The 26,279-nt window shown below is 42.1% G+C and overlaps 1 protein-coding gene across 1 annotated transcript in view; it reads left to right on the top strand.

Annotated features, from left to right (window-relative positions):
* mdm4 (MDM4 regulator of p53) overlaps window positions 1-26,279 on the top strand; it is a 41,277-nt gene that overhangs the window by 6,628 nt on the left and 8,370 nt on the right. Inside the window, exons 2-7 of the mRNA XM_078546290.1 lie at window positions 11,672-11,770; window positions 12,992-13,066; window positions 16,252-16,385; window positions 18,776-18,825; window positions 24,621-24,688; window positions 25,876-25,966. Of these exons, the coding sequence (XP_078402416.1) occupies window positions 11,672-11,770; window positions 12,992-13,066; window positions 16,252-16,385; window positions 18,776-18,825; window positions 24,621-24,688; window positions 25,876-25,966 (517 nt within the window). The remainder of the gene's footprint in view (window positions 1-11,671; window positions 11,771-12,991; window positions 13,067-16,251; window positions 16,386-18,775; window positions 18,826-24,620; window positions 24,689-25,875; window positions 25,967-26,279) is intronic.

Below are 26,279 nucleotides of genomic sequence, written 5' to 3'. Positions count from 1 at the left end.
GGTTGGACAGGTGAAGCTGGATAGGGGGCCAGTGATAGATGGAGGCAAAGGAGAGATTGCCAAAAATGTCATAAACAAAAGGTCAAAGGGGTGTTGATGGTGGTGATATTAGCTAAAGGATGTGCTAATGGTGACATTAAGGGTAGAAAGCAGGATGAGACAGATTGCTCAAGTGGGGGTGGGGTGGGGGGAGGGGATCGAAATAGGCTAGAAGGTGGAGATAAAACACTGGATGGAAATACATTTTTAAAATAATAATAGAAATTGGGTATGATAAGAAAAAAAAATATAATAATAATTAGAAAAAAGGCGATCAGAAAGGGGTGAGGATGGAGGAGAGATTGTTGAACTCAATGTTAAGTCTGGAAGACTGTAAACTGCCTAATCAGAAGATGAGGTGCTGTTCCTCCAGTTTGCGTTGAGCTTCACTGGAACGTTGCAGCAGGCCAAGGACAGACATAAGGGCAGGGTGGTGTGTTGAAATGGCAAGCGACAGGAAGGTCTAGGTCATGCGGACAGACCGAAGGTGTTCCGCAAAGTGGTCACGCCATCTGCGTTTGGTCTCTCCAATGTAGAGGAAACCGCATTGGGAGCAGCGAATGCAGTAGACTAAATTGAGGGAAGTGCAAGCGAAGCACTGCTTCACTTGAAAGGAGTGTTTGGGCCCTTGGACAGTGAAGAGGGGGGAAGTAAAGGGGCAGGTGTTGCACCTTCTGCAGTTGCATGGGAAGGTGCCGTGGGAGGGGGTTGAGGTGTAAATGGAAGAGTGGACCAGGGTGTCCCTGAGGGAGCGATCCCTGCGGAATGCCACCAGGGGGGTGAAGGGAAGATGTGTTTGGTGGTGGCATCATGCTGGAGTTGGCGGAAATGGCGGAGGATGATCCTTTGAATGCGGAGGCTGATGGGGTGATAAGTGAGGACAAGAGGGTCACTTATCATGTTTCTGGGAGGAAGAGGGAGGTGTGAGGATGGATGCGCAGGAGATGGGCCAGACGCAGTTGAGAGCCCTGTCAACCACCATGGGTGGAAAACCTCGGTTAAGGAAGAAGGAAGACATGTCAGAAGAACTGTTCTGGAAAGTGGCATCAGCGGAACAGATGCGACGGAGGCGAAGGAACTGAATGGGATGGAGTCCTTACAGGAAGCGGGGTGTGAGGAGCTGTAGTCGAGTTAGCTGTGGGAGTTGGTGGGCTTGTAATGAATTTTGGGGAATAGTCTGTCACCAGAAATTGAGACAGGTCAACGAAGGGAAGGGAAGGGAAGTGTCAGTGATGGACCATGTGAAAGTGATGGAGGGGTGGAAATTGGAAGCAAAATTAATACATTTTTCCAGGTCCAGACGACCTAGAAAATAAGGGGTCTCCCATAAATTATTTTCTGAGGGTCACGAGTCTTTGTAGCTCTCTTCCCTGGAGAGCGGTGGAGGCAAGTTAATTGTTTTTAAAACTCAGCAGGTCTGACAGCATCTGCGGAGAAGAATACAGTTAACGTTTCAAGTCCGAATGACTCTTCATCAGAACTAAGGAAAAATAGAAGAGAGGTGAAATATAAGCTGGTTTAAGGGGGGGTGGGACAGGTAGAGCTGGATAGAGGGCCAGTGATAGGTGGAGATTGCCAAAAGATGTCATAGACAAAAGGACAAAGAGGTGTTGACGGTGGTGATATTAGCTAAGAAATGTGCTAATGGGGACATTTAAGGGTGGAAAGCAGGACGAGCAAGGGACAGATAGCCCTAGTGGGGGTGGAGTGGGGGGGAATCGAAATAGGCTAAAAGGTAGAGATAAAACAATGGATGGAAATACATTTAAAAATAATGGAAATATGTGGGAAAAGAAAAATGCTTTTATTTTAATTGTTTTTAATGTAGAGATAGATCCTTGACTAACAAGGGGAGTCTTAAGGCTATCGGGGATGGCTAGAATGTGGAGTTGAGGCTGCAGTTAGATCAGCCATGACCTTATTGAATGGTGGACCAGGCTTGAGGGACTGAATGGCTACTCCTCCTAATTCGTATGTTTGTAGATTGAGTGTCCATCCCTTATTCCTGAAATTTAAGCACATTATCTAGGCTGGCACTTTGTGTGGTCCTGAGGGAGTGCTACTTTGTTGAGGTTCTGGCTTTCACATGATCTAAACAGAGGCCCTGTCTGCCCCCTCAACTGGGCAAAAAAGAAATCCCACAGCCCAATTTGAAAAAGAGCAGGGGAGTTCCCCCAGTATCCTGGCCAACATTTAATCCTCAAACAACACCTAAAACTGATGATCTGACCATTTATTTCATTACTGTTTGTGGGACTTGCTATGTGGAAATTTGTTGCCACATTTCTGAAATTATAACAGTCACAGCACTTCAAAGGTACTTAATTGGCTGTAAAACGCTTTACAACGTCATGAAGTTCGGAAAGGTGCTTTACAAATGCAAGTCACCTTTCTACCTGCAGAATTATGAGCTCGCAGTATAAGACCATAAGACATAGGAGCAGAAATTAGGCCATTCGGCCCATCAAGTCTGCTCCGCCATTCAATCATGGCTGATGAGTTTCTCAACCCCATTCTCCCGCCTTCTCCCTGTAACCTTTGATCCCCTTACCAATCAAGAACCTATCTATCTCCGTCTTAAATACACTCAATGACCTGGCCTCCACAGCCTTCTGTGGCAATGAATTCCATAGATTCACCACTCTCTGGCTAAAGAAGTTTCTCCTCATCTCTGTTCTAAAAGGTCTTCCCTTTACTCTGAGGCTGTGCCCTCGGGTCCTAGTCTCTCCTACTAATGGAAACATCTTCCCCACGTCCACTCTATCCAGGTCTTTCAGTATTCTGTAAGTTTCAATCAGATCCCCCCTCATCCTTCTAAACTCCATCGAGTATAGACCCAGAGTCCTCAAACGTTCCCCATATGTTAAGTCTTTCATTCCTGGGATCATTCTCGTGAACCTCCTCTGGACCCTCTCCAGGGCCAGCACATCCTTCCTGAGATACGGGGCCCAAAATTGCTCACAATATTCTAAATGTGGTCTGACCAGAGCCTTATAAAGCCTCAGCAGCACATCCCTGCTTTTATATTCTAGTCCTCTCGAAATAAATGCCAACATTGCATTTGCCTTCCTAACTACCGACTCAACCTGCAAGTTAACCTTAAGAGAATCCTGGACTAGGACTCCCAAGTCCCTTTGCACTCCAGATTTCTGAATTCTCTCCCCATTTAGAAAATAGTCTATGCCTCTATGCTTCCTACCAAAGTGCATGACCTCACACTTCCCCACGTTATATTCCATCTGCCACTTCTTTGCCCGTTCTCCTAACCTGTCCAAATCCTTCTGCAGCCTCCCCACCTCCTCAATACTACCTGTCCCTCCACCTATCTTTGTATCATCTGCAAACTTAGCCAGGATGCCCTCAGTTCCTTCATCTAGATCATTAATGTATAAAGTGAAAAGTTGTGGTCCCAACACTGACCCCTGCGGAACTCCACTAGTCACCGGCCGCCATGCTGAGAAGGACCCCCTTATCCCCACTCTCTGTTTCCTGCCAGACAGCCAATCTTCTATCCATGCTAGTACCTTGCCTCAAACACCATGGGCTCTTATCTTACTGAGCAGCCTCCTGTGCGGCACCTTGTCAAAGGCCTTCTGGAAGTCCAAGTAGATAACTTCCATTGGCTCTCCTTTGTCTAACCTACTCATTACCTCCTCAAAGAATTCTAACATATTTGTCAGGCATGACCTCCCCTTGAAGAAACCATGCTGACTTTGCCCTATTTTACCATGCACTTCCAAGTATTCTGTAATCTCATCCTTAATAATGGACTCTTAAAATCTTAACAACGACCGAGGTCAGGCTAATCGGCCTGTAATTTCCTGTCTTTTTCCTCACTCCCTTCTTAAACAGGGGGGTTACATTAGCGATTTTCCAGTCCTCTGGGACCCTCCCTGACTCGAGTGATTCCTGAAAGATCACCACTAACGCCTCCACTATCTCTTCAGCTATCTCCTTCAGAACTCTGGGGTGTAATCCAGTGCAATCTGGTCCAGGTGATTTATCCACCTTCAGACCTTTCAGTTTTCCTAGCACCTTCTCCTTGGTAATGGCCACCATACTCACCTCTGCCCCCGCCTCTCTTGAACTTTGGGGATGTTACTCGTGTCTTCCACCGTGAAGACTGATGCAGAGTACCTATTCAGTTCCTCCGCCATTTCTTTGTTCCCCACTACTACTTCTCCAGCGTCATTTTCCAGCAGCCCAATGTCCACTTTTGTCTCTCTCTTACCGTTTATATATCTAAAAAAACTCTTGCAATTTTCTTTTATATTACTGGCTAGTTTACCCTCATATTTAATCTTCTCCCTCCTTATTTCTTTTTTAGTTGTCCTCTGTTGGTCTTTGTAGGCTTCTCAATCCCCTGGTTTCCCACTGCTCTTCACTGCATTGTATGCTTTCTCTTTAGCTTTTATGCTGTCCCTGACTTCCCTTGTCAGCCATGGTTGCCTCGTCCTCCCTTTAGTATGCTGCTTCTTCCTAGGGATGAATTTTTGCTGTGTCTCCCAAATTACTCCCAGAAACTCCTGCCATTGCTGTTCCACTGTCTTTCCTGCTAGGCTCATCTCCCAGTCAATTCTGGCCAGCTCCTCCCTCATGTCTCTGTAGTTGCCTTTATTCAGCTGTAATACCGTTACATCTGATTTCAGCTTTTTCCTCTCAAATTGCAGGGTAAATTCTATCATATTATGGTCACTTCCTCCTAAGGGTTCCTTCACCTTAAGCTCCCTTATCAAATCTGCCTCATTACACATCACTAAATCTAGAATTGCCTGTTCCCTAGTGGGCTCCACCACAAGCTGCTCCAAAAAGCCATCTCGTAGACATTCCACAAATTCCTTTTCTTGGGATCCACTACCAACCTGATTTTCCCAGTCTAGCTGCATATTGAAATCCCCCATGATCACTGTAACCTTGCCTTTCTTACACACCTTTTTTATCTCCTGGTGTACCTTGTGCCCCGCATCCTGACTACTGTATGGAGGCCTGTACATAACTCCCATTATGGTTTTTTTACCTTTGCGGTTCCTCAACTCTACCCACACAGATTCTACATCATCTGACCCTACGTCGTTTCTTGCTATCGATTTAATTTCATTTCTTACTAACAAAGCAACCCCACACCCTCTGCCAACCTGCCTATCTTTTCGATAGGATGTATATCCTTGGATATTTAGCTCCCAGCCCTGATCCCCTTGCAGCCATGTCTCCGTGATGCTCATTTACCTTATTTCGTATACTGCGTGCATTCAGATTCAACACCTTCAGTCCTGTATTTCCCGTCCCCTTTCTCATTGTCGTCCCTAGTAGTATTTATTGAGCTGGAAAATAGGTTCACTGCAGAATGTGCATATCCAAAAAAGAAAAAACCAAAAAGCAAAAGAGGAAACCCTGGAAGTACAAATGGGTTAATCAATATGGAAAAAAATGTAATAGCAAAGTGCTGCAGATGCTGGAGATCTGAAATAAAAACAGGTGCTGCCAGGCTTAATAAGTTTTTCCGGCACTTTTTATTTTCAATGAAAGAAAAATGTGTTCATTACTGGGGTGTGACCATTCGGAACGGTTTTGGTAAGGTTTTTGGTGTCTAAAGAGGAGTGAGAATATTGGTCTGTTCCATATCTTTAAAAAATGGTCCACAGTTATTGCAGGTGATTCAGCAAGACTGGCTGATCGGGATGAGTGAGTTGTCAGTTGATAGGGACATGCCCAAACATGCTGCTGTTTACTGAGTTACCTAATTGATCATTTTAGTGCATCGTAGAGAGAAAGAGGGCATGAGAGAGCGAGCAAAGACCTTTCCACGTTATACAGCAATGTAAGTATTATATTAATTTAAAATGCTTTTGGTCAAGGGAAGAGTAGGTCTAGTCCTTGAAAACCTGACGTTGTATATGCCTTGCTAAAATTTACGGTAAAAACCACTGAAAAGCTGGATATGCTATGTAATGAAAACTCTGATGGAGCACACTTTCTGGTCGTTAGCAATGTGTAAGATTTTAAAATTGGGTTCAAATTACTTTTGGGTGGGAGTTAAAAGTGCAATACAGCTAGATTTAATAGGCCAGTCACTTTACAGATTTTGCATTTGATGCAAAACACCTTCGATTCTAGTAGCACAAAATGTTTGGATCAGTTCCACTGTGAAGTTGCCTGAATTGAAAGCCGACAGTGACAGCCTGCAAACCTTTCTTCTTTTGCCTTGTCATTTCAACATGAAACTTAAATTGCCATTCTGAAGCCAGAGTAAAGTAGAAGCAGATTCTACCTGCCGTAAGTTAAACACATTATAAATGCTGCCAAATGTGGTTATCTCCAACATTCTTTGCTCACTGGTCATTGAAAGCTTTTTTAAATTCATTCATGAGATGTGGATGTCGCTGGCTAGGCCAACATTTATTGCTCATCCCTATTTGCTCTTGAGAAGGTGGTGGTGAGCTGCCTTCTTGAACCGCTACAGTCCATGTGGTGTAGATACACCCACAATGCGATTAGGGAGTTCCAGGATTTTGACCCAGCGACAGTGAAGGAACGGCACTATATTTCCAAGTCAGGATGGTGAGTGACTTGGAGGGGAACTTCAGGTGGTGGTGTTCCCATCTGTCTGCTGTCCTTGTCCTTCTAGATGGTAGTGGTTGTGGGTTTGGAAGGTGCTGTCTAAGGAGGCTTGATGAGTTCCTGCAGTGCATCTTGTAGATGGTGCACACTGCTGCTACTGTGTGCCGGTGATGGAGAGAGTGAATGTCTGTGGATGGGGCGCCACTCAAGCGGGCTGCTTCGTCCTGGATGATGTCAAGCTTCTTGAGTGTTGTTGGAGCTGTACCCAGGCCAGTGGAGAGTATTCCATCGCACTCCTGACTTGTGTCTTGTAGATGGTGGACAGGCTTTGCGGAGTTAGGAGGTGGGTTACTGTCCGCAGGATTCCCAGCCCCTGGCCTGTTCTTGTAGCCATAGTATTTATATGGCTAACCCGGTTCAGATTCTGGTCAATGGTAACCCCCAGGATGTTGGTAGTGGGGGATTCAGTGATGGTAATGCCATTGAATCTCAGGTGGCGATGGTTGGATTCTCTCTTGTTGGAGATACTCGTTTCCTGGCACTTGTGTGATGTGAATGTTACTTGCCACTTGTCAGCCCAAGCCTGGATATTGTTCAGGTCTTGCTGCATTTGTACATGGACTGCTTCAGTATCTGAGGAGTCGCAAATGGTGCTAAGCGTTGATGATTGCACAACGAACATGCCCACTTCTGACCTTATGATGGAAGGAAGGCCATTGATGAAGCACCTGAAGATGGTTCCTAGGGCACTACCCTGAGGAACTCCTGCAGTGATGTCCTGGAGTTAAGATGACTGACCTCCAACAACCACAGCCATCTTCCTTTGTGCTGGGTCTAACCATTGGAGAGTTTTTCCCCTGATTCCCATTGACCCAAGTTTTGCTAGGGCGCCTTGATGCTGCACTCAGTCAAATGCTGCCTTGATGTCAAGGGCATATTCTCGCCTCACCTCGGGAGTTCAGCTCTTTTGTCCATGTTTGTACCAAGGCTATAATGATGTCAGGCGCTGAGTGGCCCTGGTGGAACCCAAACTGGGCTTCAGTGAGCAGGTTATTGCTAAGGAAATGCCACTTGATAGCACTGTTGATGACCCCTTCTATTACTTTACTGATGATGGAGAGTAGACTGATGGGACGGTTATTAGCTGGGTTGGATTTGCCCTGCTTTTTGTGGACAGGACATACCTGGGCAATAGCCGGGTAGATGCCAGTGTTGTAACTGCACTGGAGCAGCTAGGCTAGGGGTGTGGTAAGTTCTGGAGCACAAGTCTTGAAGTCTTCAGTACTGTTGCTGGAGTGTTGTTAGGACCCATTGCTTTTGCAGTATCCAGTGCTTTCAGCTCTTTCTTGATATCACGTGAAGTGAATCGATTTGGCTGAAGACTGGCATCTATGATGCTGGGGACATTCGGAGGAAGCTGAGATGGATCATCCACTTGGCACTTCTGGTTGAAGATTGTTGTGAATGCTTTAGCCTTTTCATTTGCACTGATGTGCTGGGCTCCTCCAGCATTGAGGATGGGGATATTTGTGGAGCCTCCAATTAAACAACTCCAGTGAGTTGTTTAATTGTCCACTAGCATTCACGACTGGATGTGGCAGGACTGCAGAGTTTAGATCCATTGTTGTGGATTTGCCTAGCTCTGTCTATACTTGGCGCTTATGCGTGTAGTCTGGTGTTGTAGCTTCACCAGGTTGACACCTCCTTTTCAGTTATGCCTGGTACTGCTCCTGACATGCCCTCCTGCACTCTTCATTGAACCAGGGTTGATCCCCTGCCTTGATGGTGATGGTGGAGTGGGGGATATGCTGGGCCATGAGGTTACAGATTGTGGTTGAGTACAATCCTGCTGCTGCTGATGGCCCACAGAGCCTCATGGTTGCCCAGTCCTGAGTTGCTAGATCTGTTCGAAATATATCCCATTTAGCACAGTGGTAGTACCACACAACACGATGGAGGGTATCCTCAATGCAAGACGGGATTTTGTCATCCCAAGGACTGTGCAGTGGTCACTCTTATGATACTGTCATGGGCAGATGCATCTATGGCAGGCAGGTTGGTGAGGATGAGGTCAAGTATGTTTTTTCCCTCTTGTTGGTTCCCACCTGCTGCAGACCCAGTCTAGAAGCTATGTCCTTTAGGACTCGGCCAGCTTGGCCAGTAGCGGTGCTACCGAGCCATTCTTGGTGATGGACATTGAAGTCTCCCACCCAGAGTACATTCTGTTCCCTTGCCACCCTCAGTCCCTCCTCCAAGCGGTGTTCAATACAGGAGTGCTGATTCATCAACTGAGGGAGGTGGGAGGGTGGTATATGGTAATCAGGTAGTTTCCTTGCCCATGTTTGACCTGATGCCATGAACGTCATGGGGTCTGGAGTTGATGCTTAGGACTCCTAGGACAACTCCCTCTTGACTGTGTGCCACTGTGCTGCCACCAGTGGGATAGGATAGGTGTCTCAGCAGAAAAAGTTGGCCAGGTAATGTATGATCAAAACTACAAATGTACATTTTTTTTATCAAAGCGTTTAAGTGTTAGGTTTTTAATAGAGTTCAGTATGTGGTTTGCTATCTTGAGCCGAAGATTTATATCTTATCTGTTACCTAGAAAATTGACATACTGGTAGCTGATGGTATTTGTATATTTTCAAATTTATATTTGCAATTCTTTACAGTGACTTAAATTTACTACAGTTTATTTCCCCACTGTTCATTGTTCCAGTGTACCTGTTTTTAACTGTAGATCCGACACTGTAATTTTAGTTTCTTCAGGTGGAACTATGTTTAAAAACATGCATAAGTTTCAAAAATACCTCTCTGTTGCCATTTGTATGTGGCCCTGAAGCAGCTATTGGCATTGGTGCTCAAAATACAAACTGTGAAAATGTGACTCTTGGGGCAAGTGAGACCTTCAAACTACAATACACCTGTTATTTGGCTGCTGCCCGGGAACTTTCAGAATTGTTTGGCCAAGTGATTATCTGAAGTGGATATGCCCTTTTTGCCAAGCTGGGATCGGAAGATCCCAGAAGAAATGCCGAACAGTATTGAGTTGGGGGATTTTATGAGCGCGACGGCAATCCGCTCGTCATTGCCGCTGCTCAGAAGATTTGGGCCAACGTCTGTAGCTTCTCAGATTGGATAGTTTGGATTTGGATTAGAATTCAGTGGCCCAAGATTTATCGATTGACCTGAAGACCAAACTGTGATCAGTTTGCTCACCAAACTATGCTTAAAAACTCTTGAATTACTGGGCCATCAAATTTGAAAAAAAATAAAAACAATTATGTTAGAGGTGTTAGTGGTGGAAGCAGATTCAGTTGTGGCTTTCAAAAGGGAATTGGATAATTATCTGAATGGAAAAAATATTGCAGGGCTGTGGTGAAAAGGCAGCAGGGTGGGACTAGCTGTGTTGCTCTTGCCGAGAACTAGCATGGACACGATGGGCCAAATAGCCTCCTGTGCTGTAACCATTTTATGATTTCTATTGAAGTGAATTATTCACAACCTTGAATTTGAATTTTCGTTATACTTTGCATTAAAAGTCGGAAAGACGTCTAAATCTGCTGGTGTAATAGGGCATACAATAGTGTCTGGGACACTGTAAGGTATGTTTCCGTGAGTATGACTGTCAGCCTGTTGCTTGACTAGTCTGTGAGACAGCTCTCCCAGTTTTGGCACCAGCCCCCAGGTGTTACTAAGGATGACTTTGCAGGGTTGACAGGGCTGAGTTTGCCATTGTTGTTTCTGGTGCCTAGATTGATGCCAGGTTGTCCGTCCAGTTCCATTCCTTTTGGACTTTTTAGTGGATTGATACAGCGGAGTGGCTTGCTAGGCAATTTCGGAGGGCAGTTTAATATCACATGTTGGCCAGATCAGGTAAGGACGGCAGAATTCCTTCCCTAAAGGACATTAGTGAACCAGGTGAGTTTTTACAACAATCGACAATGGTTTCATGGTCATTAGATTTTTATTGAATTCAAATCTCGCTATCTGTCATGGTGGGATTTGAAGCTGGGTCCCCAGAGCATTACTCTGGACTCTGGTTTATTAGTCCAGAGACTACCAGTATGCCACTGATCATTAAAAGCCATTTTCTATACTAATGCACCTTTATACTCTAATAGTTAATGCTATTCATAGCGGAGGGGGGGATGGTAGTGTAGTGGTAATGTCACCGGACGAGTAATCCAGAGGCCCAGGCTGATGTTCTGGGGGCAAGGGTTCAAATCCCACCATGGCAGCTGGTGGAATTTAAATTCAATTAACAATCAAATCCAGCCTCAGTAATGGTGACCGTGAAACCATTGTTGTTTGGCACAAAAACCCATCTGGTTCGCTAATGCCCTTTTTTTAGGGCACCCTTACCTGGTCTGGCCTAGATGTGACTCCTGACCCATAGCAATGTGGTTGACTCTTAACTGCCCTCTGAAATGGTGTGGCAAGCCATTTGGTTCAAGGGTAATTAGGGATGGGCAGCAAATGCTGGTCTTGCCAATGACATCCGCATTCCGTGAAAGAATAAAGCCGGTGCAGTTATGTTGTGGCCAGTAATGCCACCATTGACACCTTTTGAGGTTTTAGTGATATAGAATTCTACCCTTGTTCGCCATCCCTGATGTTGGACTAACTGTCTAAAATTTTCTGTGAATATATAAATGAAAAGCCGAATATGTTGTATAATTAAACCTCTGATCAGGCACACTTTTTTGGTTGTTTGGAGTGCATGGCTGTTTAAAATTGGGCTGAAATTCTTGAATTATGAGGAATCTTTCAGGATCTTTCATTGGTGCTGGTTATTCAGTTTGCTGAAACAGGCGAGGACAGATGTCATTTTTTCTGTTTAAGTTATAGCTCCAGGTTTTTATACACTCCCTTCACAGTTGAAAATATATGCTGTTGGGTTGGATATATATTATTGGATAATTATTTTTACCAGTTAGCTTTGTGAATCGGGTAGGAAGATTTTGTCACCTGTACAACTCTTACCATTGTCCCTTTTGCGTTCTCTAGTCCTCGTTGTGCCAGAAGTTCCTTGATAGCCAGTGTTATAAATTATTTTATTCCTCTCCCCCAGACGCGGAGTATCCCTGTCAACATGACAACAGCTTCCACATCTAAACCATATACATCACCTGAAAATCCATGCGGTGTCTCAGCAGAAAAAGTTGGCCAGGTAATGTATGATCAAAACTACAAATGTACATTTTTTTTATCAAAGCGTTTAGGTGTTAGGTTTATAATAGAGTTCAGTATGTGGTTTGCTATCTTGAGCTGAAGATTTATATCTCATCTGTTACCTAGAAAATTGACATACTGGTAGCTGATGGTATTTGTATATTTTTAAATTTATATTGCAATTCTTTACAGTGACTTAAATTTACTACAATTTTATTTCCCCACTGTTCATTGTTCCAGTGTACCTGTTTTTAACTGTAGATCCGACATTGTAATTTTAGTTTCTTCAGGTGGAACTATGTTTAAAAACATGCATAAGTTTCAAAAATACCTCTCTGTTGCCATTTGTATGTGGCCCTGAAGCAGCTATTGGCATTGGTGCTCAAAATACAAACTGTGAAAATGTGACTCTTGGGGCAAGTGAGACCTTCAAACTACAATACACCTGTTATTTGGCTGCTGCCCGGGAACTTTCAGAATTGTTTGGCCAAGTGATTATCTGAAGTGGATATGCCCTTTTTGCCAAGCTGGGATCGGAAGATCCCAGAAGAAATGCCGAACAGTATTGAGTTGGGGGAATTTACGAGCGCGACGGCAATCCGCTCGTCATTGCCGCTGCTCAGAAGATTTGGGCCAACGTCTGTAGCTTCTCAGATTGGATAGTTTGGATTTGGATTAGAATTCAGTGGCCCAAGATTTATCGATTGACCTGAAGACCAAACTGTGATCAGTTTGCTCACCAAACTATGCTTAAAAACTCTTGAATTACTGGGCCATCAAATTTGGAAAAAAAATAAAAACAATTATGTTAGAGGTGTTAGTGGTGGAAGCAGATTCAGTTGTGGCTTTCAAAAGGGAATTGGATAATTATCTGAATGGAAAAAATATTGCAGGGCTGTGGTGAAAAGGCAGCAGGGTGGGACTAGCTGTGTTGCTCTTGCTGAGAACTAGCATGGACATGATGGGCCGAATAGCCTCCTGTGCTGTAACCATTTTATGATTTCTATTGAAGTGAATTATTCACAACCTTGAATTTGAATTTTCAATATACTTTGCATTAAAAGTCGGAAAGACGTCTAAATCTGCTGGTGTAATTTTTTTGAAAAAAGTTTTAATTATGTCAAATGAGAGTAAATGTATGAGTGGGTAACAAATGTGAATTAAAATTGTGGGTGTACTTTTTAAAGTTGCTATGTGCTTCTGTTTGGCTTTCTTCTAGATAAGGCCAAAGACACCTCTGCTGAACATCATGCATGAAGCAGGTGCATCAGGAGAACACTTCACATTGAAGGAGGTAAAGCAATTGAAATTTTTTTAAAATAAAAATTAAGCTTCTGCATCCAAACAAAAAAACACATTGCAGCTGGGTACAACCTTTTGAATGTTGGTTAGCAATTGTGGATTCATCTTTTTAAGTTTTTTGAAAAAGACACATCTTTCAATTGGTGAAGGTAATTTGGGAGAAATTTTCTGTAGCCTAATGCATTTTCCAGTGTCTTTAATTGAGTGGGTTTTCAAACCTATCTTTGTTTGACCACACTGTGGTCAATTGAGAACACTGTTCAGTTCTAGACACACCACATCTTTAGGAATGATATACTGGCTTTAGGGAATGGAGCATAGATTTACCAGAACAAAACCTGGGTTAAATAGAAAGGTACGATTACATAAACTAGCATTACATTCCCTGGAATTTTAAGGGTTAAGGATGATTTGAATGAAGTTTTCAAGATATTAAGGGAACAGATAGACAGGGAGAAACTATCCTATTTCTACTGGATTTGGAGTCTGGGATCAGGGGGCATAGCATAAAAATCAGAAGTCAAATTAGGAAATACTGCATCAAAATCCTGGAACTCCCCCCAAACCCTTACAGTACTGTGGGTGTACCTTCACCACATGGTTCAAGAAGGCAGCTCACCACCTCAAGGATGGGTAATTAGGGATTGGCAATAAATGCTGGCCTAGCCAGCAATGCCCACATCCCATGAATGAATAAAAAAAATACTTGTTCATGTGAAGGGTGGGAGTTTGAAAGTCTCTTCTGCAAATGACATTTAATGCTGGGTCAATTGTTAACTTTAAATCCATATAAATTGATTTTTATTTTGTTAATTAAGTGTACTAAGGTTTTTAGGGTGAGGCAGGCATATGAAGATAGGTTACAGATCAGATCCCATTGAATGACAGAACAGGCTTGAGGGGCCAAATGGCCCACCCCTGTGCTTATGATGTAAATATAGTGAGGGGCCTTTAAAATTCTATGGCAAGGGAATGTAAATTCCATGTAGAGAGGAACCAGCAGTATATAGATGATGTGGACTCTGCCTGAATGCCTTTCCGTATTTGGGGCTGCATAGTATGCAGCAAGGAACTTTGGCAATGTACAAGGTTAAATCAATGTACCCATTAATTTCTATCTAGGTGTCTTGATTTACACAACAATGAGGCAACAATTAGAACAACCCTTTCCAAAACTCCAAACCCCCCAAAAAAAATGTACTCGCAAATAAAATCGTTGGCTGCCAATTTCCATTTTCCATCATTGGTGCCTGAGTGTTGCCTGGGTTTTAAGAGCTTGAGGGCCATATGTGTCCTTTAATTTGAACATCCTGCACTAGATACAGGGCCTTGGTGCAGAAAATAGTTTTAAAAAAAAAATCTGCACAATTTCTGACTGCTGCCAGAAATGCAATGGTGGATCCTGCTGAGGAAGATATATTGGCATTCAGTCTAGATTTGCTTTCATTTTCTAGGGCACAAGAGTGAAATGCCTCAGTTGTTAAGCTTTCCAAGTTGATGCTTGCTGTGATTTCACCCATTAATCACTTCTCCATCACTTTAAGAGGCTTTGTAATTTTTTTTAGTGTTCTAGTTATTTCACATCAGGCATGATATTGTTATGGCTCTATTCTCTTTCAAAAAAACTCCTTGCTCTGATTGACTCCCTCTCCACATGTTTGCTAACTACGTTATTGAAGTATACAAAAGCAAAATACCATGGATGCTGGAAGCCTGAAATAAAAACAAAATTGCTGTTAATACTCAGTAGCTCTAGCATTATCTGGAGATGGAAAATTAACATTTCAGATTGACCAGCTGAGTATTGCCAGCATTTTCTGGTTTGCAAGTGTAGTACGATGTATGATCTGAACATTATGCTAAGTGCCACCCTCAACAACCGGAGTGGCAATTAAAACAGTAAGCAAGAAATGCTTGAGCAAGAGGAAACTTTTATGGTATGGCAGAAATTCCATTGCAGCCTTTAAATGCTGCTAGATATATCTCCAGTGGTCTATTAATCCAAAAGATTTACACAGAATATCAGTTTGAAGCCTTTAACAATGTTTCTCTTGCCTATAAGACTCCTAGACAGTACTATTTCTTGGAACTGTTCCTTTTCTGAGTAGAAACACAAATGTAGGGCTATAGAGTGCTGATCAGCCCATTGGCCTGCCAAGTCACTTTGCATTTCCAACAATCAGCAGTCAAATTCAGGATTTATCTTCCCTTGTATCTCTCACCTGTTGCCAAATATGTGCAAGAAAAAATGAGTGCAGTTACATATTGTAAAGTTTGCAGCAAAACAGAACACCAGAGTAGACCAGAATCATTTTTAACTACAAATCATGAAGGTACTTCGTATAAATAGAATAATATTCATCTTTAATCAACCTGTAAAAGATTTGTACCTCATCTTTTTTTTTGGAATTTTGTGATGCAAGGCTTCACCTGAAAATAAATATATTTTTGACTGTTGATAAATTACTAAGTTACACTTTTTCTAACATTAGTTTAGGCACTTAAAAGAGCTAACTAGACTATAAAAGTAGTTCTAAACTTAAATAATGCAAATGTAATGCAGTGCTACCTTTCAAACAATACAGATGTCTGACACTAGGGTTTTCTATTTACATTGTTTGCTGAGTACCTCTAGTGTCGTAAACTGGGTACTACAGTGTCGTAGCAATGCCCAGCCCACAGGAATTGCCTGACCTCAAGTGAGTGCTGATGACAGCAGACTTAAAAGTTCAATGATCAGTAGCATTTGCAAGTATGAAGGTGGCACACTCTGGCATTTGGATAATTTCATAAGAAATAGGAGTAGGCCATTTGGCCCATTGAACCTGCTCCACCATTCAATAAGATCCTGGCTGACCTGATTGTGGCTTTAGCTCCACTTTCCTGCCTGCCTACCCACCACCCGCCATATTCCTTTGCTCCCTTGTAAATCAAAAATCTATCTAACTCAGCCTTGAATAAATTCAATCACCCAACCTCCACTGCTCTCTGGAAAAGTATTCCAAAGACTAATGACCCTTAGAGAAGAAATTTCTCCGCATCTCCATCTTAAATAGTGTCCCATTTTTGATATTGATGCTTGTCCATGTGAATGTTGGACAAATTTTGAGCACGTGTGACCTTTTTTCAAGAAAACTTTGTTAGTGTGTGTTTTCTGATAGGTATTTTCTTTTGCAGGTAATGCACTATCTTGGTCAGTATATAATGTTAAAACAACTGTACGACCAACAGCAACAACATATTGTACATTGTGGAAATGATGCCCTTGGTGTAGTATTCGGAGTCCAGAGCTTCTCTGTTAAAGATCCAAGGTAAAAATCTTTGGGTTTTAATACCTTTTCATTATCATTCTCTGGAAACAGACAGACTATTTTGAAGTGCAACGTTTTAGCTTTTCTGTGAAAATACAAGCTTGCTGTAGCATTTGTGCTAGCAATGGTGCCAACTGGTGAGCTTACCTCTGAAGTGTGGCCCTTTTAGAATCCAGTCCAGCCCACTGGGTAATCAGAGTCAGGATTGATTGATATATATATTTCGTTTTATTATACACTTAACAAAAATCCATTTGCTTATGCTATTGACTCTCCATTTAAAAATTCCTGTCCATATAAATAATAGAAGCTGTTTATCAAATTAAGAAGCAGAACCTCAAAGGTGGTAATCTCTGGATTATTACCTGAGCCATGTGAAAATTGGCCTTGGGCAAATAATATTAGAGAGATGAATGCATGGCTCAAAGACTGATGTGGGAAAAGTGGGTTCCGGTTTGTGGGGCAGTGGCATCAGTACTGGGGAAAGTGGGGGCTGTACCATTGGGATGGTTTACACCTGAACCGTGCTGGGATGAGTGTCCTCGCAAATTGCATAACTAGGCAAGTAGAGAGGGCTTTAAACTAAACAAGAGGTGTGAGGGATCAAGCTTGGGTAGAGGTAGCAATTCAAGGCTTAAAGTCAAGACAGGAGAGCAAAATAGTAATATGAGAAATGAGGGTCAGAAATGGCAAGAAGGGACAGAGTGAAAAAAACCTAAGAAAACATCAACAGTCGAGACTAGGTGTTACAAAGGTAACAAAAAGACAAAGCTGGAGGCTCTCTCTGCGCGTAGCCCATTCATAAAGTACATGAATTGATGGCCCACATTGAACTAAACAAATATGATCTGATAGCAATTACGGAGAGGTGGCTGCAGGACAGCAAAAATTGGGTCCTTAATATTGAAGGGTACATGACATTCAAGAAGAATAGGAAGCTAGGTAAAGGTGAAGGGTTAGCACTGTTAATCAAAGAGGGCATTGGTGCAATAGCTAGAGATGACCTTGGTTCAGGAGATCAGGATGTAGAATCAGTTTGGGTAGGGGTGAGGAATAGTAGGGGGGAAAAAGTCATTAGTGGGAGTAGTGTACGGGCCTCCTAACAGTAGCCACAGTGTAGGACAAAGTATTCAAGAGAAAATATTGTATGCTTGTGATAAAGGGACGGCAATAATCATAATCATAAGGATAGAACTGAGGGTAGAAGATCAGCCATGAGTTTATTGAAAGGCAGCACAAGCTCAAAGAACCGAATGGCTTACTCCTGTTCCTATTTCTTATGTTCCTGTCACACTGAATTATGGTCTGGCAAGCTTGCTGAGGCAGTTTCCATCATAAATGGGGACAGAATTACATCTATCCACCTTCTAACATTTCCTCATCAAAGACCACGCTTGGTTTTCATTTGCTATTTGTAAAAGTGCTATATAAATGCAAATTTGTTTTTACAATCTGCAGTTTATCTTTTCTTAATTTGAAAACCAATACATCTCTGGCTAAAAGATTAATGCTGTGAAAATTGGAATTGTGAACAATAAATAGAAAATGCTGAAAATGTTCAGGTTAGGCAGCAGCTGTGGGGAGAAACTGTTAACATAAGAAATAGGAACAGGCATAGGCCATTCAGTTCTTTGAGCTTGTACTGCCTTTCAATAAACCCATGGCTGATCTATCCTCAGTTCTATCCTTATATTCCTCCACTCTCTTAGCATCCAATAATCTATCAATCTCTGTCTTGAATAAACCAACAACTGAGCATCCACAGTCTTCTGGAGTAGAGAATTCCAAAAATTCACAACCCTTTTGAGTGAAGAAATTTCTCCTCATTCTAGTTCTAAATGACCAACCCCTTATTTTGAGACGGTGACTGACAGATTTTTTTGAGATGCGAGTTTGGTTGGACTTAGTTTGCCTGAGTGGCCTGGTTGTGTTATGAATTCAAGTCCAAACGAAAATAAGAATTTAATTTTGTTTTGTGTGAAATATATACTGTGGCAAGTTATTGTATTTTTTCTGTACGAGATTGAATAAGACAGGATAACTCATTGGGAATGCCAATATATTGTTTTAGAGTCTGGCAGATTATTGATTTACAATGTGATCCTGTGCACTGAACTTAAACGAGCTACATTTGAGGGAGACGAGGGCAAGTGGAGAAATGGCCCATTACACAGTTGTGAACCATTTTGTATCACTCAATTGATGAACTTAGTTGTATACCAATGGTTCTTTACCAAAAACAATAACCCTGCATTTTGTTTTGGACATTAATGCCCAGGGGCTGCCTATCATGGAGAATTATACAGTGAGGAGCAATGTCCTCTTAATGCATGGTATGCTGAATGAAGTAATATGTCTTGTAGCATTTAAACATGCTTATCTTTTTGCAGCCACTTGTATGAAATGCTTTCGAGGAACCTAAGAACTGCCAACTTGCAAGGTGTGTATATTATTTTGGGTCTTTGTTCATGCAGTGAAGCATTTGTTTGAACTGTATTGCTGCAACATGAGGGAGTAAACTAATGGTGCAAGAAAGTAAATATTTGGTGGAAGAAATTCGACGTAGGTATTGGTGAACGTTACATTGCAGATATATCCATTTAATGTACAGTGATTTGAGTACTCTAAATGAATGTTGCCTTGCAGGCTCAGAGCTGTTACCAGTTGAAAAAGAAGGAAGCAGGATTACAACATTTCTAAAGAATGTGATTTGTAATGGTTTCCAACAACTTTTACAGGCTTGTGGAAGATTTCAAAAATGTGAAATTTGTACATCGGTTTTTGTCATATTACCTTGATTTGTGTTGAGTTTTAAAAACCATGAACTAACTACAGTCTTGTTGAGCTGCAATTTGCTTTAAAAATAAGTGTATAAATGATGCACGCTTTTAACATGTAGCAAGGAAGAAATTCCCTGTGTATTTATACCTCATATTACTTGGCAGAACCACCTGAGGTACCAAGGGCACAGCATGCACTCTGAGTTGGGGGCTTCAATGTCTATCACTCAGAGTAGCATTATTGACCAAACTGGCTGAGCCCTGAAGGATATAACTGCTAGACTGGGCTTGTGACAGGTGATGAGAAAACCAACATGAGCCTCAACACTCAATTGATCTCATCAATCTACCAGTCACAGACAAGTCTATCCATACTACCATGCAGTCCTTGTGGTGACAAAGGCCCATCTTCATACTGAGGGCACCCTCCATTGTCTTGTGTGGTACCATCACTGTACTAAATGGGATAGATTGAGAACAGATCTAACAGCTCAAAATTGGGCAGCCATGAGGCACTTGTGGGCCATCAGCAAATTTTATTTTGCCACAATCTGTACCCTTGTGACCTTGCATATTCCTGCCATGAACATGAATTCAGTGATGGAATGCAAGAGACCATGCCAGAAGCGGCACCAGACATGTAGCTAAAAAGAGGTACCAGTCTGGTGAAAATACAGCGCAGGACTGTAAATATACTAAAAAGTGGAAGCAGCATGCTATAGACAGTGAAGCAATCCCACACAACAGGTCATATCAAAGTTCTTCAGTTCTGCCGCCTCCAATCGTGAATGGTGATGGACAGTTCAACAACTAACAGGAGGGGGAGGCTCCAAGAAAACCCCCATCCTCAATTATGGAGGAGTCCAGCACCTGAGTGCAAATGAATATTGAGTGGATGACCCATCTCTGTCCCCTCTGGCATTTCCTACCATCACTGAAGCCAGTGTTCAGCCAGTTTGAATCACTACGTGATATCAAATGGCTGAGCTCACTGGATACAGTGAGCCCTGACAACAATCATCTGCAACACTGAGGATTTGTGTTCTAGACCTAGCTGTGCTGCTATCCAAGCGGTCCCAGTACAGCTACAACACTGACATCTACCTGACCATAGAAGATTGCCCAGGTGTGTGTTCTCCTTAGGAAGCGGGACAAATCTAATCCAACCAGTTACTACCCCAACCACCATATCAGCCTACTGTCGATCAGCAGCAGTGTTGGAATGTGTTGTCAGCAGTGCTATTGTGCACGTTTACTCGCCAATAACCTGCTCACTGCTCCGTTTGAGTTCACCAGGCTGTTCAGCCTCAGACCTTATTACAACCTCGGACCAAACAGAGACAAGAGAGCTGAATTCCATAGGTAAGGTGAAGGTAACTGTCCTCGACATCAAGTCAGCATTTGGTTGAGTGTGGCACCAAGGAGCCACGTGTGGCAGGAGTCATAGCTAGCACAAAGGAAGATGGTTGTGTTTGTTGGAAGCCATCATTTCAACCCCCAGGATGTCGCTGCAGGGTTTCCTCAGGATAATGTCCTGGCCGCAACCACCTTCAACTGCTTCATCAATGATCCTCCCTCCACCTTAATGTCAGAAGTGGGAAGGATTACTGCCCATTGTTCAGTTCCAATTGCAATTCCTAAGATAATGAAGCAGTCAGTGCCTGCATGCAACAAGGACAGAATTCGGGCTTAGACTATTGACATTCGTGCCAGGCAATGACTATCTCCAACTAGAGCCAAACCACTTCCTCATGACACTCAGTGGGATTACCATCATCAAGTCCCCCATCATCAACATCCTGGGGTTCGCCATTGACCAGAAACTTAACTGCCAGCCCTGTAAATACCTTGGCTACAAGAACACCTCAGGAGCTTGGTAATCCGTGAGGGTGACTCACCTCCTGAATCCCCAGAGCCTGACCACCATCTAAGCCCACAAATTGGAGTGTGATGGAGTACTCTCCACTTGCATGCTTGAATACAGTTCCAACAGTCGAAGCTTGACACCATCCAGGACGAAGCAACTCCTTCAATTGGCACCCCGTTAACCACCTTAAATTCCCTCCAACACCTGTGCGGCAGATCTGCATCTACAAGATGCAGTGCAGCAACTTGTCAAGGCTTCTTCGACAGTGTCTCCCAAACCCGTGACCTCGACTACCTAGAAGGATAAGCACTACAGGTGAATAGGAACGCCACAACCTCCAAGTTGCACACCACCCTCCCATCAGTCCTTTGTCATCGCTGGATCAAAATCCTGGAACTCCACCCACCAGCATTGTTAAGAGTACCTTCAGCACATGGGCTGCAATGCTTCAAGAAAGCTGCACACCAACACCTCACAGGCAATTGAGGAGGGCAGTAAATGCTGACCTTGCCCACAGAATGTATAAGAAAAATTGCAAACCATCATGAGTTCCTGGACAAGTTGCTTCGCTCCACTTAGCTTTTGCAAAAATGGCACCTTGCCCTTAACCTCCCTGAGTATCATGATGTTGCTGGGTTTGCATATTAATTGCTTATTAAACTCACTAGTGAAATCAATCTAACTGGCCCTGGAAGCGAACAATTTTGTTGCAAAGTCTCATTTCTTTTGATAGTGAATTGTTGGAGATTTTGAAAAACAAATCTAATTTTAAATTGTTAAGTTTTTCTTTTTTCTGTCTGTCTCTCAATTTAGTATTTCTTTCTCTCCCTATTTCTCATTCTAAACCTGCTCTAATTCACCTTCCTCTATTTAGTTCTCAATCCTTAAATCTTATTGGTCAGCAAATGCACCGGTGGCCTTGTCATTCACCAAACTCTCAGATGCCTTGTTGACCCCGACTGCATTATTAGCCTGCACTTTTAGCAAATACAGTGAAAATCATTTTTGAGTTGAAAGATATAGGAAAATGTCTCCCTGACTGAGTGAGATTCCTTTCTCCAAATTCTAGCCAAGTATATTTAGTTTGTAGGTGTTGTGAAATTTTTATGCCATAAAATAATGAATGGAATGAGCCCTTGTTTCTGATCAGAAAATAAAATAATTTTAAGTTGGATGAATATGCTACTAAGTGGATCTGTACCCAGTCTTGGCCAGGCTGCTAAAGGAGAGATCAGTTAACCTCCACTTGCACATTTGGCAGCTAAAGGAGAGTGCCACTACCTGTGGGCATGTCACCTGTCTAGTAAAGGAATGGTGTATGGCCTGGAAAGAGACCAGAGATTGTAAACATCTACTGTAGAACCCTCTTAATATCGTGGAATTGAAATTCAAATCTATGCACATAGTAAATCAGGGGGAAGGTGGTGGCATAGTGGTATTGTCACTGGGCTAGTAATCCAGAGACCCAGGGTAATGCTCTGGGGACCCGGGTTCAAACTACTACGGCAGATGGTGAAATTTGAATTTGTTAAAGTCTAATGATGACCATGAAACCATTGTCGATTGTTGTAAAAACCCAGCTGGTTCACTAATGTCCTTTAGGGAAGGAAACCTGTCCTTACCTGGTCTGGCCTACATGTGACTCGACCCACAGCAGTGTGGTTGACTCTCAAATGCCCTGTGAAATGGCCTAGTAAGGGTAATTAAGGATGGGCAGTAAATGCTGACCCAGCCAGCAATGCTCCCATTCCAAGAACAAATATAGTTAAAAAATCAAAAGTAACTGCTGTTCCACCTCTCTATCTGATCACTTGCAATTTAACTGGGCAGCACTTGAATTAGCAGCCGATTATGCAAGTATCTGTGTCTATTATTCCAGCTTGTTACCCTTTGTTGTGTACAATTCATCAGTTATTGGGCGGGTCACTACCTGCACCACCATTGGAGAGCAAATTACTCAACCATGAAAATTGGAAAATAAACCAATTTTCCCTGCTTGGTTGATGAGAGTTATGATTCAGTCGTTGAGCTATATTAATGGCAACTGTAATGAAGATCACTCCATCTTCCCCATATAGATGGACACCTGGTATTTTGATTTTTTCATGGTGGGGGCATGGGAGGTGGCCAGCAGAATGGGAAGCACAAAGTTTGTGTTGAACTTGTACATGTTTCAAAACAATGTATACATTTCAATTTTCAATATAAACATTCCCTAGCTTGATATTTTTTAAAGTGAGGATTTAAGTTAATTGAAATAATAAATACAATATTAATTATATCTGCATTTCAACCTCCCCCCGCCCCCCCCCCCCACCATGCACTGCCCCACAGTTTTTATTGTCATTATAGGCCCTTACTGCCACTGTGCTTCCTTCTCCAGCTGGCATATATCTGGATGCAGACTTCAGTTACTGCTTTCAGTTTTACTCCGTGACTGGCTGATTCAAAAAGCTGCACTGCTGCAGTGTGGAATTGGTCCTGTCAGTTGACCCGCCCCACTCGATAGCGAGCACTACAGTGTGCTCCATCTGGCAATGTGGCCAGGAACTGATGAAGCTCCCCTGAATGGGGGCAGGTGGGTTGGAATGTCAGCCAATGCCTGAATATGAACTCCAACTTCCTGGTGTAGGGTGTGTGATATGTGGCTTCTTACTGAATTTTACATCTGTAGATTTACAAATTCTCATCTACGATCCCAAAAGCAGATTTTTAGTATAGCATAGAATATTTTGGACTCTAAGCAGAAGTAGAGAATTAAAGTAGTTGCCTATATGATGACTTAACATTCGGGACACACTTTTTATACCACATTCATGCCTTCTGAACTGCAACCCCTAGTGGATGCTAGAACTTCGTGTTACAGAGCATAAATGAGATATGACCATTGGTTTGCAACTGGACATTGAAATCGGGGACAAAGTATACCAAGGCAGCATATTTACTTGATTTAAATTTTGCAATGCAAGCCATGTGTTATACAATTGATGTGCAGTTATACCCATGTTATACGTTGAAGTGTAGGATGTGCAGCAATAAAATGAGTACTTTTTTTCAAATAACTAGGTACATTGTAATCAATATATATATAATCAATTGGATATATAGAATAATGTTTTAAATGTAGGAATTCAACATTTATTTTGGTGTGATGAAATGTTGAGCCTTGTAGTTCCAAATATTAGGTGAATAAAGAAACCTTCCTGAATTTCACTGTAGTGTATTATTCAGATGCAAGATAGTTTCCCAGTAAAAAATATAAAATGTAGGAAAAAAATTCTAAGAAATTGCTTCCTTTTTCTTCCCTTTGTATATTTGTACTTTCAAAAAATATCTTCTTTTACTCTTTGCATTAACTGTAGATCTGTACTCTGATTTCTTCTCTGGGGAGGAACCTGCTGGGGAGGAAGTTGTGTGCCTGAGCTTTGGAATGAGAGAAGAATACTAATAAGGGAAACTAACTCTCCTTCCTCGTTTTGAATCAGTGATCCAGGTTGAGTGGTAACGCGCAATGAATTCCAAATGATTGTTGTGAGATGGTTAATATCGGGGAAGGTGTTCTTCTTTTTTGTTTTACCTGCAATGCAGATGCTGCACAGACTCGCACACTTGTAAAGGATACGAAATGCCTGCCTATGAGGGAAGATCGTCTGAAGGTAAACTACTGTGTGATTTGTTTTGTACAGAGTGGCCCCGTCTCTGTACTTCCTGTCTGAGCGTGCTCGTGCCTGAGCTCAAGACGGGTGGGACAGAGTCTCCTTCTCTGTTTTTCCAGAGTTCTCTTCTCTGTCTGTTGAAGGATGTAGCACCTTTTTCTCTGTTCACTTGGCTCAATTTGTGGAAGATGGCAGAAATGAACAGGCTCATGTACACCTAAACATGTAATTTTAAAAAGTACCACTTTGTTTCCTAAACTCTCCATTTTGTGGGTGGAAAGGGGGAAAGATTTTAATTTGTAAATATAGTGACACTGTGTTCAATGTAGTTCCTCTCTTTCATTTACAAGACTCGGTATATTTTGTGTTATTTAACAACACTACATCCGCAAGTTTCCGTTCTTATCTAATGCAGTAAATTGCATCAGAGACACTTTATATTGAGTTTGAATATGTAATAATCAGAGTATAATTTGTCTTCGTCTGTTACTGACTGTCCTGGAATATCTGGAAAGTTTGTTGTAATGGTGTAAGGAAAGTTGGTGATTACATTGGCTATTTTTTATCCTTTTTATTTTCTAATTAATTGTACCCCTGTAAGCATTGGCCACTTTCTTAAAAGAAAAACATACATACAAAACAACACATTTTGTGTGTGTTTGAATCTTTGAATCTTTGAATCTTTATCTGGCAGTGCAAGCTAAAATCTTAAAAATTGCAAAAGGAAAATTATGCAAACATGTTTGTAAGATGTTACTTCACATGGATCTGCATTTCTGCAGTGCAGACAAGCTTCTTTACAATTTATTACAATTGTGGCTACTCATTTTTACTCCCTTACCCTTCCCCACCCCCAATTCAATTCTGATCCATTTGACATGCCTACAGCAAAAATTTGCATTTGTTGGGACCTTTAACATGGAAAAACAATCCTGTACAATTTGACTTTATAAATACCGGTACGAATGATCAATTTATTGCGTGCTTATAAGGCTTCAGAATTTATATAAATTCTATAAATTACTTCAAACTTTCTGTTACCAAGGGGTTTGGGAATGTCCAGCCTGGGTTCTGCCTTTTTTGTTAGAGACACAAAGGACGGTGACTGAGTGGAACTGCTACATCCTATTCACAATCAAAAGATAATGATATAAACATTTGCTCCTTACTCTGTCTTTCCCACACAGTGCCCTGCATCAGGTGAACTTAGTGAAGAAGAAACAACTGCCTGTAACATACCAACTACCTCACGTTTAAAAAGAAAGAACTCCGAATCAGGTTAGCGCCAAATTATTTATGATGTGTTAAGATTTAAGGTAAGGTTTGTACTTTATCTGGTGACTTATTACATGTCTCAAACACTCCAAATGCAATGAACTACATTTGAAGAACAAAAATGCCAAGCATACCATGTACCAGCAAAGTCCTGGAATGAGGCTTGAACACGCAACCTTCTGATTCAAAGGCAGCACGATACCAATTGAGCCAAATTGACAAGATAGTGGAAAATGTTTAAGTATGATTTTTTTTCTTTGATCCATCTCATCCCCACCCTCAGAAAACCTATCTCATTTCTATAATGTAAATTAAA

This window comes from Cetorhinus maximus, chromosome 8 (genome assembly GCF_964194155.1).
Source record: "Cetorhinus maximus chromosome 8, sCetMax3.hap1.1, whole genome shotgun sequence".
Lineage (NCBI taxonomy): Eukaryota > Metazoa > Chordata > Chondrichthyes > Lamniformes > Cetorhinidae > Cetorhinus > Cetorhinus maximus.
Note: the sequence above shows the minus strand (reverse complement) of the source record. Positions and strands in the feature narration are given on the sequence as shown.